The sequence below is a fragment of the Crinia signifera genome, chromosome 4, assembly GCF_055691185.1.
Source record: "Crinia signifera chromosome 4, ASM5569118v1, whole genome shotgun sequence".
Classification (NCBI taxonomy): Eukaryota; Metazoa; Chordata; class Amphibia; order Anura; family Myobatrachidae; genus Crinia; species Crinia signifera.
In genome coordinates, this window is record NC_139220.1 from 199,204,484 (window position 1) to 199,222,818 (window position 18,335).

General features: G+C 39.2%; 1 protein-coding gene across 10 annotated transcripts in view; it reads left to right on the forward strand.

Annotated features, from left to right (window-relative positions):
• The first annotated feature begins 2,220 nt into the window (after positions 1 to 2,220).
• The window catches only part of GATA3 (GATA binding protein 3), a 32,760-nt gene continuing 16,645 nt past the window's right edge, over positions 2,221 to 18,335 (forward strand). For 2 of the 10 annotated variants that reach the window (XM_083183396.1, XM_083183403.1), the window contains exons 1-2: positions 11,803 to 12,637; positions 14,300 to 14,800. In XM_083183396.1, coding sequence (XP_083039522.1) covers positions 12,397 to 12,637; positions 14,300 to 14,800 — 742 coding nt within the window. In that variant the 5' untranslated portion in view covers positions 11,803 to 12,396. Of the gene's footprint in view, positions 2,840 to 4,480; positions 4,549 to 11,515; positions 12,638 to 14,299; positions 14,801 to 18,335 lie in introns of those variants that run through there. The other 8 variants (XM_083183399.1, XM_083183398.1, XM_083183401.1 and 5 more) reach the window with 8 other exon arrangements.

Consider the following 18,335-nt stretch of genomic DNA (forward strand, 5'->3'; position numbering starts at 1 on the left):
CTACTACTACACCTACTACAACTACTACTATTACCTCTATCACCACTACTATTACTACTACTACCACTACTACTACTACTACCTCTACCACCATTACTACTACTATTACTACTACTAGTACCGTACTACTACTACTACTACACCTACTACAACTACTACTATTACCTCTATCACCACTACTATTACTACTACTACTACCACTACTACTACTACCTCTACCACCATTACTACTACTATTACTACTACTAGTACCGTACTACTACTACTACACCTACTACAACTACTACTACTACCTCTACCACCACTACTATTACTACTACTACTACTACTACTACTACCGTACTACTACTACCACTAGTACTACTACCTCTACCACCATTACTACTACTAGTACCGTACTACTACTACTACTACACCTACTACAACTACTACTACTACCTCTACCACCACTACTATTACTACTACCACTACTACCACTACTATTACTGCCACTACTACCACCCACCACCACCACTACTACCACTACTACTACCACCACTACTACTACCACCACTACTACCACTACTACCACTACTACTACCACCACTACTACTACTACTACTACCGCTACTACTACTACTACTACTACTACCACTACTACTACTACTACTAATTTTAGCATGACTATCTTCTACTCTATTAAAATTGACCAAATAACTGCATTAAGTATTCCTATACCGAATTATACCCCCCCCCCCATGCCTTCTATGCAGATGTTGCCAGATGTGAAACTGTTTTGTGATTTAAAACAAACAAAACAATACTTTTTACATAGAATGGAGGATGCAATTACATAGGATTGCATGTGAATTGGGGTTTAGGGAGCCAAGTGCGATAGATGATATTGAAAAATACTATCAGTGGGCAACCCATAGATAAGAGCAGTACTATATTGCTGTTAATTGGTAGCATTTTATAGGATGAGTTTGTTTTCACGGTTTTAAATCTAAAGGGATGATTGTGTATAAACCCACTTAGGAAACAATTTTAAAATATGTTTCCATAGAAAGGTAGCATGACTCTGTTGGTCCCACTATATTTTCACATAAACATGATGGTCTTATGTTCTGAGATATCCTTTCATGAGAAATCAACCTGCCTATCTCTCATCAGTAGTCACACGCTGGAAAATGGAGATTGTCTACAATCGGAGTACAATGTGCAGGGCGCCTGGTAAACTCCTCACCCCAGTCATCTGGTACGCTTCTATCCCAAATTTCTTAAGAGCATTTTATACAGGGTATAAATGATCATACTATCTTGGCATCAGGTGATACCGCTGTATGTCTGGGTTACGTTATTCACTTTATAGACTCGTTTGCAGCCTAATTATCTTTAATTTATTACCTTAATTGAATTTGTTTTCTAAAGATAGAATTGGTGCGATCAGATTACATTTCACTACACAGAGTCACATTAGAAAGTGAGAGATGTGCCCCAAACGTCAGCAGAAAGCAGGCGTTTAACGTGCACCATACTGATCCATTACACTGATTTATTAAACATCGTGGCCAGTGGCAGATCGCTTCTTTTCCTATACACTGTGCAGGGCTTAGCTGTCACTTGCCAGTGTATCAGTGTTTTAAATGGTAATTTGCATGATCCATATCATTACTATCATTACTATCATGGTAAGATCATCGTTTAACAATAGTGAGTGCTCACTGCTGAATATGACCATTAGCTATAACGTTTTTTTCCCCTTTTTACAATACTATTAGTAGAAGTGAGTTTATTGCAATATTATTTACTATCATTGTTATGAAGATCATGATTTTGTCATTATAATTACCCTAAGCTGTAGTTATGAAATGATATTAAGTATTTAACCACTATTTATAAGACACAGTTGTATACAATGGTGATTATTACTATATTTATTATTATCATTATTATTAATCTGTTTAATTCTAACAATCATCATAATAATTCGTACTGGCAACTGTAATATCTTTCTCCCCCGATAATCATTACAAATATACCTGTCACGAAATAGTCGTTATTAATTTAGGAGTCACGAGAAGTGATATTGATCTCGGAATAAGAATAATCAATTATTTCTGGCAATCATATTTCCTGTGACAGCAATGGTAATGTTGCTGCACTGACAGTATATATGAGAGTTCTGTGCATTTCAATGCGCCAGGTGATGTTATAAATGGATGCTGGGCACATTAACATCCTTGGTTTTCTGTTGTGTTTTCAGTTTAAGCCTATTTTGGATACATTTGCTATTCTAAGCTGGTCCTGAGTCCAGCAATCCTTTCCAAGTTCCCCAGTGTCCTCGTCCATTTCTATTTTCTGTATACCTGTGACATTTGTACTAGTCAGGCTGAGCATCAGTCTGTTGGTGGAGTGAATGCCATCTGGGTGGGTTGGACCAATAACAAATAGACCCCAAAACTGATTAAGTGCACAGCATTCCACGTAAGGATTGGCTAAACCTGTGAATGAATGTGGACATATTTACATTATACTGAGCCTGGGAGGTTTGGGTAACAATTTCTTGTGATTTGAGAAATGTGTCGCTCTATCCTGAAGGTGGGGATGTTGTATACAGTATGTGTTGTAATGCAGTGGCTGAATGGAGAGAACTCGCTCAAAACCTCTACAGTCCTTTGGGCATGATCTCCTATATATTTGCACCGGAGCAATAAATCACCTCTCCTGCTGGACAGAACTGTATGTTGCGGTATGTGGAATCTCTAGGCGCTAGACGGAACCCAGGACAACCAGAACCTGAAGGTACAGCGTCTACTGTATATCGTGTGCCCCTAAATGAACTACTGATTGCTTTCAGGTACATTACTCCTTCTTCCTCATGTATTGCTCCTACACAACTCATATTCTCACTTCCAGGTAGCAAGTGATCAGGAACGCCGTGTTCTTTCCAATTATATATATCTGAAGCCTAACAAAACAAATAATTATAATTACAATAGTGGAAAATGCAATTTACAGATTAACCAATCCCAAATGATACTCAAAGAAATATGTATACTTCTTTATAAAGCATCTTATATTGACTCATATTAATATTTATTAATAAAAAGGCAGTGATAGTGATTGTGATTGTGATAGTATGGCAGTGATAGTGAATTTTGGTGGTGGTAGTGCATTTATGTATGTGTATGTCAGTAATAGTGAATGTAATAGTATGGAAATGGTAGTAAATGTAAAGGTATAGCAGTGGTAGTGAATGTAATAATGTGGTAGTGGTAATGTTATAGTATGGTATGGTAGTGAATGTAATAGTATGGTATGTTAGTGAATGTAATAATGTGGTAGTGGTTATGTAATAGTATGGTATGTTAGTGAATGTAATAGTATGGTATGTTAGTGAAAGTAATAGTATGGTAGTGGTAGTGAATGTAATAATGTGGTAGCGGTAATAGTATGGTAGTGGTAGTGAATGTAATAATGTGGTAGCGGTAATAGTATGGTAGTGGTAGTGGTAATGTAATAATGTGGTAGTGGTAATGTAATTGTATGGTAGTGGTAGTTAATGTAATAATGTAGTAGCGGTAATAGTATGATAGTGGTAGTGAATGTTTGGACTGAATGTAATAGTATGGTAATGGTAGTGATTGAAAACTGGTAGTAGTAGTTAATGTAACAGTATGTTAGTAATAGTATGGTAGTAGTAATGTAATAAGATAGTGGTGCTAGTGAATGTAAGGTAGTGTGGTAGTATGGTTATTGTAGTGAATAAAGCTAGTGGTAATAGTATGGCAGTGATAGTGAATATAGTGATATTTTGTAATCCACATTTACATTTGTAAATTTGTAAAATTGAAAGCAAAAAAATATTTTTGTACATGAAGAACATTTCTAAACGAGCGATATATTAAATTATCTATGATATGCCATAGATAGTACTATCTTGCAAACTGTATTTGTAATGTGTGCACATATACTTCTATTCCACTCAGTTCCATAATTATTAGGTTGATATTTTCAAACTTCCCATCAAAGTATAGGTGTGTGATGTTACTTGTGTTATTAGCCTCTAATTATTAGAGGGCTGTAAGGGGATGGGTAGAGGATGAGCCACAACTAGCTCAGCTTGCCTATCTACCCCCATTATTTCGTGTGATTTCATGGAATGTGGTAGATATATACACCAACGTGGTGTCTGGGTTTCCTTCCCTCTACCTTCCTGATAGCTCTAGTTAACGCGGTGAAATGGCATTACCATGGTTTAATAGCACATCACCAGTCTGTGATTTGGGTGTAATTTGCCACAGCATGGGTGAATGATTATATTACCATTACATATCTGACTTCACCCATTTCCAGAACCCGTCCGAGTTGGGATCCTCTCCTCCAGTAGAAGGTCAGATCTCTGGGTGGGTAGGAGAAGGTAGATCCCCCAGCTTTGTATTTCTCATTTCAGCTTAATGCCATAACCACTGCAATCTGTCTGTCATTTCTGCCTCAGATCTTGAAGAGATCAGAGAAAGAAGAGAAAAAAAAACACGAAGCAGCTGCCAAGCCCTAGCTTTGCAGGTCAGTGAATATATCATTTTTTCCCCTCTCTGTACATTTTTTTGCAGCCTTTCCTTCCACGTGGAGAGAATTAGAATGGGATCTTTGCCTTAAAGGGATAGCATGTGTCTGTTGTAACCTTAGCCTCGGCTGTTATTGTTCTCTAGTCAGTTTAGTCATTTTAAGATTTTTTTTCTCCTTGCAATGACCTGGCAATGGCTTTGCCCTGAGATCTGATTTCTACAGCTGTAGGAATAGTACAAGAGGGACGTGTATTAAGCAACCCCTGTGTTCTGCACTAAACTCACCTTGTCCAGCACCCTGCACCATTCACACTCATCACCCCTTGCTGTACGTCCTAACACCAGTATTGTACTCAATGTTTTATTAAAGTAGACATAAACAGTGCCACTCCTGTGTGGCCTTCCTTCTTAGTAATGTCATTCCTCCATGCTTGGGGCACTACTTGTCATGTTAAGGAAGCCAAACGTTGCGAGTCTCGTTTGAAGAAATCAAATCGTAGAGATCAGTCTATGCTGGGGGTTTGGCTTCAATTTACAATGATGTACATTGGTTAAGTGGAAAATGTTACTGCATTGCTCAGTAATAGCCTTGTCCGTCATAGGGGCTAAAGCAAGGGATTGGGATATTAGATTTGGGAAATACAAGCAGGATTCGCTCATACACAAGTCCAGCTGTAGGAATGAGGTGATCGGGGGCTGTCACGTTATTAAATCAACACTGAGGTTTTTGTGAGCTAGCCTTGTAATAAACACAAAACAATAAACGCCCCCCTCGAATTAGAAAAAATACTACGAATTCATTGACTCAATACACTATATTCAGCTCTTAGTTATGCCAATCGGTTTATCAAGGGAACAGAGAAAATCGCGTTGTTAACCCCCCCCCCTTCACCCCCCATTTATCAAATTATTTAAATCAACTTTAAACTTTAATTTTACAGATATAGACTTGAAAAAATATATGATTGACTTTGATAGTTTCATAATATGAATACGAAGTTATTAATTTAATAGGCTAACTGGAAGGAACACATTTTATAATTGCTAATAAAGTAAATGACATACCAAAATCTTGTCCCCACAATAATATTTTTATTCTATCTATCTATCTATCTATCTATCTATCTATCTATCTATCTATCTATCTATCTATCTATCTATCTATCATCTATCGAACTTTACAATTCCATTACATGCGCGCACATCATATCAATCTTTTCCCAATTAATGCAATTAACCTTCTTCAAATGTAAAGAAGTATTTTCTGCTTTGATGTTATTTGCTGCGTTTATAATTATTTCCCCATCCACTGCCTTTGGATATCACGCTATGAGATCTGTGGTTTGAAACACATATCTAGATATACAGTAATTGCGTGGGACTAGAACCCCTTCCGTTCTGCCCCTTCAGTGAAATAGATAATTTTATCTTTCTTGTTTAATCTAAGGAGCGTCAGCAACCAATGACACGAGATTCTGAGAAAGATCGTCGTTCTCTTTATGACAAAACTGTAATAACAAAACTCAAGGTTCATGTTAATGTACATTAGTCAGCACAGATATTCCGAAATCCGTAATATATCTATCTATATGTGCGTGTATATGTATGTATGTATTTATGTATGTATGTATATATATATATATATATATATATATATAGATATCTATAGATATCTAACTATATATATATATATATATATATAGTTAAATGTAGATATGTATATATACACATATACACACACACACACACACACACACACACACACACACACACACACACACACACACACACACATATACACTAATGTACTGTGTCATCTATATATTAAACATAACAGGTTATGGTAAAACGTCCGCAAATTTTTGTTTTCCGTATGATGAGATTTGTTGTTGTCTAGTTGTGCCATCCGGAATATATATTTATATTACTGCTCAATTTGCCTTGTATTATACAATATTGTTTATAGATCTGCGGCAGTTACGATTATCTGTACATATATCCGCAGTCACATGGATCTGCTGGCAACAATCTCTGCATTTCGTGGATTATATTATTCTCGGAAAATTTACATTGCAAATAATCTCATCGCAAACAAGTACACATTCACACTGTATGTATGGCTGTTTGCCACATCTAATAATCTATATTTCATTATGCCTTCTCTGTCTATGGTTACTATGGAATGGGAGATTAAAATATCCCCATCTGCTTTGTTCTTACATCATCAAAACATAACGCTGTCAATGCACTGACTGAAACCCAGAGTGCCAATCACTAATAGCAGCAGGGATTGTGCAGAACTAGGGGACGGCAGCCCTTCCTCTGCTGCCAAATCCCCCAGCCAGTAGAGCGAGAACCGGTCTCAGGACAGAGACTAGAGTGGGAGACAATCAGCCCTTGCTGTCACCTGCAGCAGCAGCAGCATACTCCCGCACTGCTCTCCGTCTGTCCGGCTCTAGATAGAGGTATGTGATAGTGGAGGGCTTGGATGTTAAATGTTTACACTGAAGAGGAGAAATGTGTCAGTTGAACTGTTCTCAATTGCCTCTGGAGACATTTAACTAAAACACATCTAGTCTGAGCTAGAGGCAGACAAAATACCTGTAATCCATTTTCCATTCGTGTCATAAATAACCATCTAAACTGAGCTGGAATAATGGATGGTGCTCTTCATATTATAATCATTATTATTATGATGATTATTATTTACTCATTACCTATAGTAATTATCTAAAACAAATATAACAATTCTGTATCTACGGTACACCTAGGAACTCATGTGACTTGTAATAGAAAGGGTCACTGGAATTCACTTAATAATGCATTATACTGTGTGTGTGTGTGTGTGTGTGTGTGTGTGTGTGTATATATATATATATATATATATATATATATATATATATATATATATATAAACACATGTTGAAAGTAGCCTCTGATCTGAGACCCAGCGGACAAGAGCAGATTTGGTAAGGTTGTATCACACCCCACTCCGGCCAGTTACCCACATGCACAATTATCCTCTATTTTCACATGTAGGCTGAACAGAAGTTGTTTTACATAGGAAAGTATTGTGAGCTGTGCCCTGGGCCGTGTCCTCTGTATAACCCTCCGATATTCAGCCCAGGGCTGTTTATACAGCTTTACCTGTACTACTATAGGACCCTGTTAAATCAAACCCCAAGCAAACGTAACCTAATCCTGCTCCGATCGCTTTAACCCGGTGCTATTGAGGAGGCTTCTTCTCCAGCCCCCAACCAGAGGACGCAGAGAAATTCGGACCAGGTGTAGCAGGAACCTCCAGTTCAGGAAAGTCATTCACTTCAAAAGAGAATGGAACTAAAACAATTCACTCAAGATCTGGAGGGGGCTCTATTGTTTTCCATTAACATTTCTGTTGATTTCCTGTTGCCTGATGACCCCTGATATGTAACCTTCCTATAATCCAACTACTGCACTTCATTATTACCATAGCGTGTTAGATTTATGGGCTTGGGAGTTATCAGTAGGAATCGGGATACGTTTCTTAAGAATACATGGCGTATGAGTGATGTCATGCTCATTTCCTGAGAGCAAGATAACCGTTTGGATGCTGGGGAAGTCAATGGGCACCTTATCGATCGCTGCTTTTGTATGGTAGATCAGCAGCACTGAGTGTGTGTGTGCGCGTGTGAGAGAGAGAGAGAGAGAGAGAGAGAGAGGGAGGGAGAGAGACAGACAGACAGAGAGAGAGGGAGAGAGATGGTGGTGGGTGTATAGGGCTATTGGGATTATTTGTCTCACAGTAGTATGACTTCATCACTTCAATGCGGCTATAAAAGTTGGCCTAGCTGACCAATAAAATACCTAGTAATTATCCTAATTTTTTTCTCTCTTACACAAGCATTAATGCACCCTGGTGTAGGTATCGCTTGTCAGGAGTCAGGACTCCCATTATCCCAACCAGCAGGTATCCCCATGGTCACATTTATACAGTAGGATTGTGGTCTATACCTGAGCTACTGGAAAGAGGATTTGGAGAATGTCCCTTTCATTCAAAGTGACGTGTGAGCTAAATATTCTGGTCTGGAGGCACGCCTGGCTCCTTGGGTGGTATATCAGAATGATCTGTATGACATGCAGACCCTGTTCCACCCTGTCTCTGCCTCACTATGCTGCCCTTAGGTCTTACAGATACTTTCTGCACTCTTTCTATAGTTCTCAGCATGAAAAGATACACAACCTATTGAGATCTCAGTGCCAGGTCCCTTACCTTCAAACCAAATTAAGCGCCTTTTCTACACTATTGTTTTTGTTAATTGGACAAACAAAGGCGGCTATTAGTGCTGAGCTGTCAATTAAGAGTGGGAGTTCAGTGGTCACCCTGCCCAGCGGGGAGACAGCTCTCTGCATGCACGGCTAGCTCTGTCCGGTCCCTGCTTTCCGAGATCCTTCCTGCTGCCAGGTTCCCCCTCTCAGGTTTGTTCCAGCCATCCCACTCTGTTCTTCTGTTTATAGACTCATCTATATTTAATCCACTTCACTGACCCATATGCCAACACTTCATGCCATCCTCTAAGAAGGCTCCACCAATCTCCTCTATTATCCTATTCTGAACAAGATATTTGTATTTAATATATGAAAACGGTTACTGCTTATGGATTGATCCCTCTGTCATGGGCTTTTTTCCCCAAATGCAAGAGCTTAACTTCCGTTCATTCTACAAATCTGTTTCAACGTGTTTCTGTCAATTAATAAATGCACCTTGAAAGAAGTACCAGACAGCCAAATGTATCTCCAGATGTACTAACTGTTCTCACAGCTAGAATTCTAGCTCCGATTGTCAATATCCTGACATCTGCTGAGGAATGATGATAAAGTGAAATATTTGTCATAATATTATTAGGTGTTCTTACCTAAACAATTCCACTGATGGCCCAAGGTGGAGTGAAGACTGACACGTTACTATGGGGTTTAAAGGGATCTTTACTGTAAGCATCAGAGTACATCACAAAGCTGCAATGACTCACAGGTCTATTAGCCCTGCCACAAATACATATATACGGTAGCAGCATGCAGTAAGAGGACAGCTACCTACACTGACCAACATGATGCATGTACCCATCAGCAGAACTTCCCTTCAGAATAGACCTGGAAGTATTTGCAGATCATGACGTGCAATGTCAGTGGTAGTACTAGCAGGTTAGTGTCCATGCTTTGCAGTACTCTCTCATGTCCTGGCTGGTTAGCTGGGACGTGACGTCACAGCTGCTGGCGTCGGCCAGGCTGGCAGGTCAATGCAAAACCTCATACAGCAATATCCCAAATCCCAATGACACCCTGGTAATCTGGCAGATGACGGGGATCAAACTAGGGACAGGACAGGAATCATTGGTACTTTTGTAATAAATAGGTTTTACCCCCCCCCCCCCCCCTCCTCATGTGTACAGGGATAACCATTTGTAGAGGCCTTAGTTTCACTGGACACGGAATGCTTTAGCCCAAGATTTTTATTCACACCAATTGCAATTCCCACTGGTAGCTTCCCTCTAACAAATGTATTTTTTTCTTATGCAATCAACTCCTTGTACCTGCCATGATGACGGACACAAATGTGTTATATATAATACTTTTCAAAACCTCTGACATATTATATTCAAAATAAACATGTAGTGCAATGCTGGCTAATACTCTGATGCTTCCATGACATTGTTTGCTTTGTGCCACATGTACTTAATCCTTTCATGTTTCTTCCCATTGTGTAAAGTTGTGTGTACTCGGGGCTCTGTGTAAACACGTATGTGTACCTGTGGATGAGTAAAGGGACTCATGTGTCTCTTATCGAGAATATCAGATGTCCAGGTAGCAAAGTGGGGTTTTCTCAGCGCATTTTTGTTCAGGATATAAGGACAAATCTGCCTGGTTAACATCCCACCATCATTCCTAATATTCTCTGCGACGATTTTTTTACGATTTCAAATAAAATAATATCTATGATATGAATATCTATGGCATATTTTATATATATATACTGTAGAAGAAAGGTTTTGCAATGCGTTACACGTAAACTATGAATAATTCTTCTGATGTTAATTTATTAACAAAAGCTTAAAAAAAAAAAAGTTTTATTTTTGTAAATAGGATACATTTTGCCAATGAGTTTCCCCGATCTGATACAGGAGGATAGCTGCGCGAAACAACTCGGATTTGTGACATTAATAATAGAAATGTTTTCAACAACTTTAGGTTACATAAATTCATTTTCAATGATAGGATTAAAAACGACTATTGGAATAAATTGGAGAATATCCTTACTATTGAATATACATTATCCATGGAGTATTTTTAGGCATTCTAGTACATGCGTTGTTTACTATCTATCTATCTATCTATCTATCTATCTATCTATCTATCTATCTATCTATCTATCTACATATTTAGATAGATAGATAATTAGATATATAGATAATTAGATAGATAGATAATTAGATAGATAGATAGATAGATAGATAGATAGATAGATAGATAGATAGATAGATAGATAGATAGATAGAACACTAAAGCTCAGCTGTACTGCTGTACTGTACTGATGTGAGTGCAGGTGGGTAAAATAGCAGTGCATGAAGTTGCAGCTTGGTGTGTGCCTGCCGCTAGGGGATGCAGCGACTCAAGTAAAGAGCAACAGGAGGTCTCCGGAGTAGAACAGGAAAAAACAGTCACAAACCCTCAGCCTTACCAAAACTGGTTCCTTTATTAGTTAGTTTGTCTTGCGTCCTATCTACCGCAGCCACACTCACTATTTAGATCATTATGTAGGAAACATTTTTTTCTTTGAGTATTTGGATTATAGTCAGATAAATAAATCATTGCACCATACAAGTTTACACACCTGCAGTTATTAAAAAAGTGTCCTCAAACCTGGCATTACTGTACACCAAGTCTCTCTCTCTCCCTCTTTCTCTCTCTCTCTATCCGTCTTGTTTTTATTGTCCCTGACTTACACAATGCATATTTCCCACTGATCAGTTCCAGTATATAGATATAAAAGTTGCGCAGCGCATGTGCGCTCTCTCCTGCCTAGCGCATACATTAATAACATTGCTTCTAATGCAGGATGTGTAGTTGAAGGGCTTATTAGCTGGCAGGCACAGTGTATGGGCGTGAGAGACGATAAGGAGGGGAGTGACTGATGCTGTGTAAATTTGGGTGTCCTGTTCACTCCCTCCTCTGTGACAGTCCCCTCCCTCCCCGCTGATGACAGTGGAACCTCCTTAAGTTGCGTCTCGCCACAGCTGTCTGCGATCATTGAGCCGCCTGGCGCCATCCTGCTACTTTCAGAAAGAATGCCTCCACTGTAAAAAAAAAAAAAAAAAAAAAAGTAGAGAGCGAGAGGGAGAGAGAGAGAGAGAGAGAGAGAGGGAGAGAGAGCACACGAGATCCGATCAGCCAGTTCCAACTTCTTTCTGTGGGATCACATAGCTCTCCCTTCCTGCTTTGTAGTCTGAAAGGTTTGTGCTGACTTTATTCTCTGACCCCAGGAGGTCCTCCTGAGCTTAGCTGCTTCTTGTGAGCATTGAGCAACATTTATGGGACAATCGGCTTCCGCAGTGTCAGGACTCCGGGTCTCTGATGCACAGCACCTGAGTTACCTGTTGGTCATTGCTCCATTTAACTCTTTGCATTTGTGTAACTGTGCATCCTAAGTTGCTGTTTTCTTTTCGTCGCAGGTGACCTAGTTCTGTGGATTGATTATTTTTTTGTTTTATTATTATTTTTTTCTTCTCGCAAATAAATATTTGGACTTGCGTTTGCGTCAGTGGAGCACCCTCCCAAGTCCTTGTAGTAAAGGTCCCAGGTGTCGCTGGAAATGGAGGTCTCTCCAGCAGACCAGCCACGCTGCTTCAGTCATCACCACCACCCGGCTTTTCTCAATGGACAACATCCTGAATCACATCACCCTGGGCTGAGTCATTCATACATGGACCCCTCTCAGTACCCTCTGCCGGAGGAGGTGGATGTACTTTTCAATATCGATGGGCAGGGAAACCACGTCCCTTCCTATTATGGCAACTCCGTACGAACAGTGCAGAGGTACCCATCTAACCACGGTGAGTGCACAGATGCTTATCTCGTAGATACCACAAAATAGCACAATATATTCCATTTACTTGCACTTATATATTTTGCTTTACTTCTTGCAATAACAAGAAAAAAACTATAATAAAACAATATCAATCCCAAAACCAAATAGATATATATTTAGCTATACAATGAACATTTTTAAACATGGGGTATATATATATATATATATATATATATATATATATATATATATATATTAACGCTGCTTGATAAATAAAGTTGAAAGGTAGGACAGCCTTTTGCTCAGATTGTTTAAAGCCACTTCTGTCCGTATGCTTTATTCCCTGTCAAAAAAGAATCCAAAAGAGTCATTTCATTACACAAGATCTGACAATTCATAGAGCTATTTGTACACAATAAAACTTGATAATACCTTATCTGACTTTTCACTGGTGCATTACTGGTCCATTACTGGTGCATTACTGGTGCAAGTGTGCTCTGTGAGTGGACTTCAGTAAACAATGCGTGATCATTATTTTTTTAAAACAACATGTGATCTAGTATTTTCACACTTATGTCTAACCTATTTCCTGCGCTATTCTCTATTTGAAGAGCTAACCACCTCCTCTTCCTTTACTGTTTATCATACCCTTTCTAGTGTGTATCTATCTATGTGTATGCATATATATATATATATATATATATACACACACGCACACAGTTTAGTACATTATTCACAATCACAATGTAAATATTATACAATCGATTTATATAAAACTATTGTATAGACTATGCGTTTGTGTTAGAATCTGGTTTCACATACACTTCATACACCACCTACTAATGACTAATGATATCTACTTGTGTTCCCTCCTATGATATATAATGTATTTTAACGCAAAACGTAAGATAGCATCAGCATTGTGGATCTTTCGTTATAAATGTATAACTGTACTGCTTATGTGGTCCACGTGTACTTAATACACTAAATACATCCCCTTTAAATACTATTGTTAAATCTCTCTCTCTCTCTCAAAAATGTGTTTAAGATAATTATTCCTACAACTGCAAAACTGGAAGCAGCATAGTCGTTTTAACATAATTCTCATATCTTATCTCCTTACTGTGCACTTTCCTATAGATTTACAGCATTTTCTAATTATCCATCTTAATTTATCATTCCTTATTTTAGTAGGTCCTGAAAATGTTTCAACAATTAATAATAATAATTAAACCTGCAGTATCATACCTGTTGGTTATTCAGGACATACGACGCACACACGCAAGAAAGGAGAGAGAGAGAGCGAGAGAGAGCGAGAGAGAGAGAGAGAGAGAGAGAACGCGAGAGAGCGAGAGAGAGAGTTGGATTTGGCACCAGGACCTTAGCAATGTTTTAGTTTTTTTTAAAATTCAAGGTCAAGTTGTGTGTCATATATATATATATATATATATATATATATATATATATATATATATATATATATATATATATATATATATATATATATATACATGTAACAGTCGGCGGGATTTCATAATATAATAGTATAGTTTGCGCCAAATAGGTGAATTGGTGGAATAAGTGGATGTCTTATTGGCTGCTATGTTGCCTTTTTGAATTGAGATATTAAGCAATCTCCATAGTTATGTGTGCCATATAATCTTACAATATTGATGTATTTATTTAGGCCCAGTATGCCGCCCACCTCTTCTTCACCACTGGTTGGACCATGGGAGCAAGGCTACAGGAGGCCACCCTGCAGCATCACCTTGGAACCTTCCTCCCTTCTCCAAGACCCACAGTCCCCCCGGACCTCTTAACGTCTACCCCCCAGCCTCCTCCTCATCCCTGGTTACGGGACACTCCAGCCCCCACATATTCGCCTTCCCCCCTACTCCACCCAAAGATGTCTCCCCGGACCCCTCTATTTCCACCACTGGATCCAGCATCTCTAACCGGCAGGAAGAGAAGGAATGCATCAAGTACCATGTATCCCCCGAGTCCATGAAACTGGAGTCCTCCCACCCCAGAAGCCTCGGGGGAGCCTCGTCTTCTGCCCACCATGCCATCTCCAACTACCAGTCCTATGTCCAAGAGTACAGCCCGGGTCTCTTCCCACCCAACATCATTGGGGGGTCGCCCACCAGCTTCCCCTGCAAGGCAAGGCCTAAGCAGCGCTCCAGCACAGGTAGGATTCTTATACACCTTCTATGTACGTGTATAGCAGCATACTGTATGTGTCACAGTGACCTTGCCCACACGCCCCATGTCCTTGTCTGTATATTAAGGCTGTTTTATAAGGCAAATCTGGCTGGCCTTACATATAGATGTGGCAGGCATACTTATCTCTGGGACAGCTGGTAGAGCTGTGCCCCAATTTCTCTCTTTCCCTATCTCTCTCTCTCTGAGACACACACACACACACACACACACACACACACACACACACACACACACACACACACACACACACACACACACACACACACACACACACACACACACACACACACACACTAGCAACAAAGAAGCTTTTGACATTATCATCATCATCATTATTAACATGGATACAATGCAGTTTTATGCATAGCATGCACCCAGCAGTGGGCATAGTATGAACGATTAGTGGCACAGGGGTGACATTGCACTGGTACAGCACCAGTACAGTGTGCAGTGCAGAGGATGGATGGCAATGTCCTGTGCTGTGTGACATGGGAGAGAGAGTGACAGCGTCAGGGTCTGGCGATGTGTTTTCAGGGGGGTTTTCCAGGGTGACATTTGCTTTGCTTGTCTGGGCTGTGACTGTCTCTATTTAGTTGCTATGTTTGAGCTAATCCCATTATGATCAGACTGCTGCACGCGACAGTAGCATTGTGTCCCCAGCGCCCGGCAGGGTGGCAGGGCCGGATGTGGTCGGCATGGCCAGAACAGACAGTATTAGCAGCGCTGCACTCAGGCGACTGACACTGTACACATACTCCTCACCGTACCCTGCCATGCACTTCCTCCTGCCTGTGGGCAGGCTTCATATAACCACAGCAAGAAGGCGACAGGGATCAGAGCATTTCGTTTCCCTTATGCTCAAATATAAGTGGCGATGTCAATTCTTTGACCATATATAACGGGCTTAAGCAATCAGCAGCTTCCATTCCTCTTGTGGAACTAAAAGTTGCAGCAAGCCCTGCCATAGGTAGCAGAAAGCCAAGGGCAAAATACAGTCTTGGGTCATCAACAGAGAACTGGCCAGTTCGTCTGCTTTTTACTCCCAATAGTTATACATTACATTACTCAGATTTATTGGCCATATCGTTCGTGCACCTCTCAGATCTTCGCCACTATTTATGTATGCCCGATTATCGCCCAACACCTGCGCTCCCGGACATGACCAGGCTCTGGTGGATGGAGAAATAGGTCAGCCCGGGGAACAACGTGGATTTCTGCACCCACATATACTGTGGTTAATAAACCTCGAGATAAAACGGTTTGCCGTAAACATTTCAAGTCAGAACCTTTAGCAATAATCATAAATAGGATATAGAATTCCAGTACTCTCAATGTCCTGACATATTCCAGCAACACCACAGAGAGAGAGGGGATAGAGTTTAAACAATCAATATAAAACATAAAATAACCTGTTAATAAATAAATTAAATAAAAGTCACATAGGTGAAGTGGTGAACTGATTGCAGCTTTGAGGAGGTGTGAATGGTGTTGGCTGTGTTGGGAGATATTCACTGTTACTGTGTGACATATCAGGGGTACAAAGCCAAGCTCCTAAAACTGTGGCTGTGGTGCAGTGCAGTGTGTACAGTACAGGATCCAGGCTTTGCATGAACTGGGTATTTTTTTAAACGACTTCCCACATCAACACTAATGAGCAAACTGTCAGCTGTTAGGTACAGGGGCTTGGTGCCTGCTTGTAGTGCATTGTAGCAGCATGACACATTTGATTGACATGCAGTTATTGAAGCCTGGCCTACATAAACCTTCAACTAAGTACTTTATTGCTGTGAGACCCATTATGTCGGTAGATAAGGAAAGACAGACATATACAGTATATGAAATAGGTTATAGATGAGAAGTGCTTTTTTAAAGAAGGTTTTATTCTAGTTCCATGTTATGCTGAATAAAGAGTAGATGCATACATACATACATACATACATACATACATACATACATACATACAGTATATATACAACGCAGCTCAGATGCTTGGACAAGCTTGTATTTACACAGTAACTGAAAGCACAATTTAGCCTTTCACCTTAATGTTAAGCCCTGCCCTACCTATCCTTTGTAAGGCTTTGTAACCCACAGTTTACATGATCTCTTGTATTCCATACAAACACTTATTCCTTTCAATAGTGTTACTTCTCTTCAAAGACAAGTGCAATAGCTCTTGTGACATGTATCAATATTTTGTCACACATTGCTTAGCAAGAAAGCATGCATTTCTAATGGCAAACATTAGCAGATATGACCACGCCATAAAAGTAAGATGCCTACTAGCCTTTGATAATAATCTCTCCAAACCCACCTAGAAAATGAAAAATGACATTCAAAGCATTGTAAAAGACTTGTTGAATGTGGATGGAGGAGGGTGGGGCATGTATAAAAACACACAGTGATATGTGTGGCAAAAACCTGTAAATGCTTGAGTAAAACATATTATGTGCCACTGAGCTTAAGAAATATTGAAGTCACATGTTACCACCTTGCACTACTGCTATAGACACACACACACACACACACACACACACACACACACACACACACACACACACACACACACACACACACTCTCTCTCTCTCTCTCTCTCTCTCTCTCTCTCTCTCTCTCTCTCTCTCTCTCTCTCTCTCTCTCTCAAACCTCTCTCTCTCTCTCCCCCAAGTCCTGGAGTGTATTCTGCTAATAGTTCCTGTGCTGTCACATACATTATCCCCTTGTTCTTCCCCCAAATAGATTGTGAGCTGCACCTCTAGAGCGAATAAAACACATTTGCAAATTGAGACCTCTGCTATTATGTATATGTACTGGTGCAGCAATGGCTTTGCCTATTTTAGAAATATTACAATTACAAAAAAAAAACACCCTTATGTAACAAAATAAACACATCAATTGAATGTGTTGTACTCTATTAACAATACTAACATGTAACTTTGCTTGGAAACAGTAATTATGTTCTAGCAGATGACAAAAGATTCAATGTTGAATTGTTACACATTTGTAATTTTTTCCCCATGTAACACTCACATAAATTAATATATATATATATATATATATATATATATATATATATATATATACGTAAAATATAGCAAATATCTAGCGTAATGGGGAAAGCATATGATGTTTAACTCCTCAAATATAGTTCATAATAATGGGCATTTATAGCTGAACAGATAGACACTTTGTTTTTCTGCAATTCATCGCACAGCATAGTGAAAAAAATGTTTTTCAATTTCCATCTAATAGAATGAATTTGCAATAACATTCATATTTCAAGAATTATTGCCTGCTCCTCACTATTTTTCTTAGGAACTAACAGATAACCTAGCAAAACATTTAACTGTAATCAGAACAATGTATTAAAACATAAAGAGCTCGAAAAATGTCAAGAGACTACTCTTGCTCTATTGCCAGATAATATTTAAAAAAATAAAAATAAAAAAAGCTGAAACCTTGGAAAGTGAATAGTTATAATATTAGCTGTCAATTATTT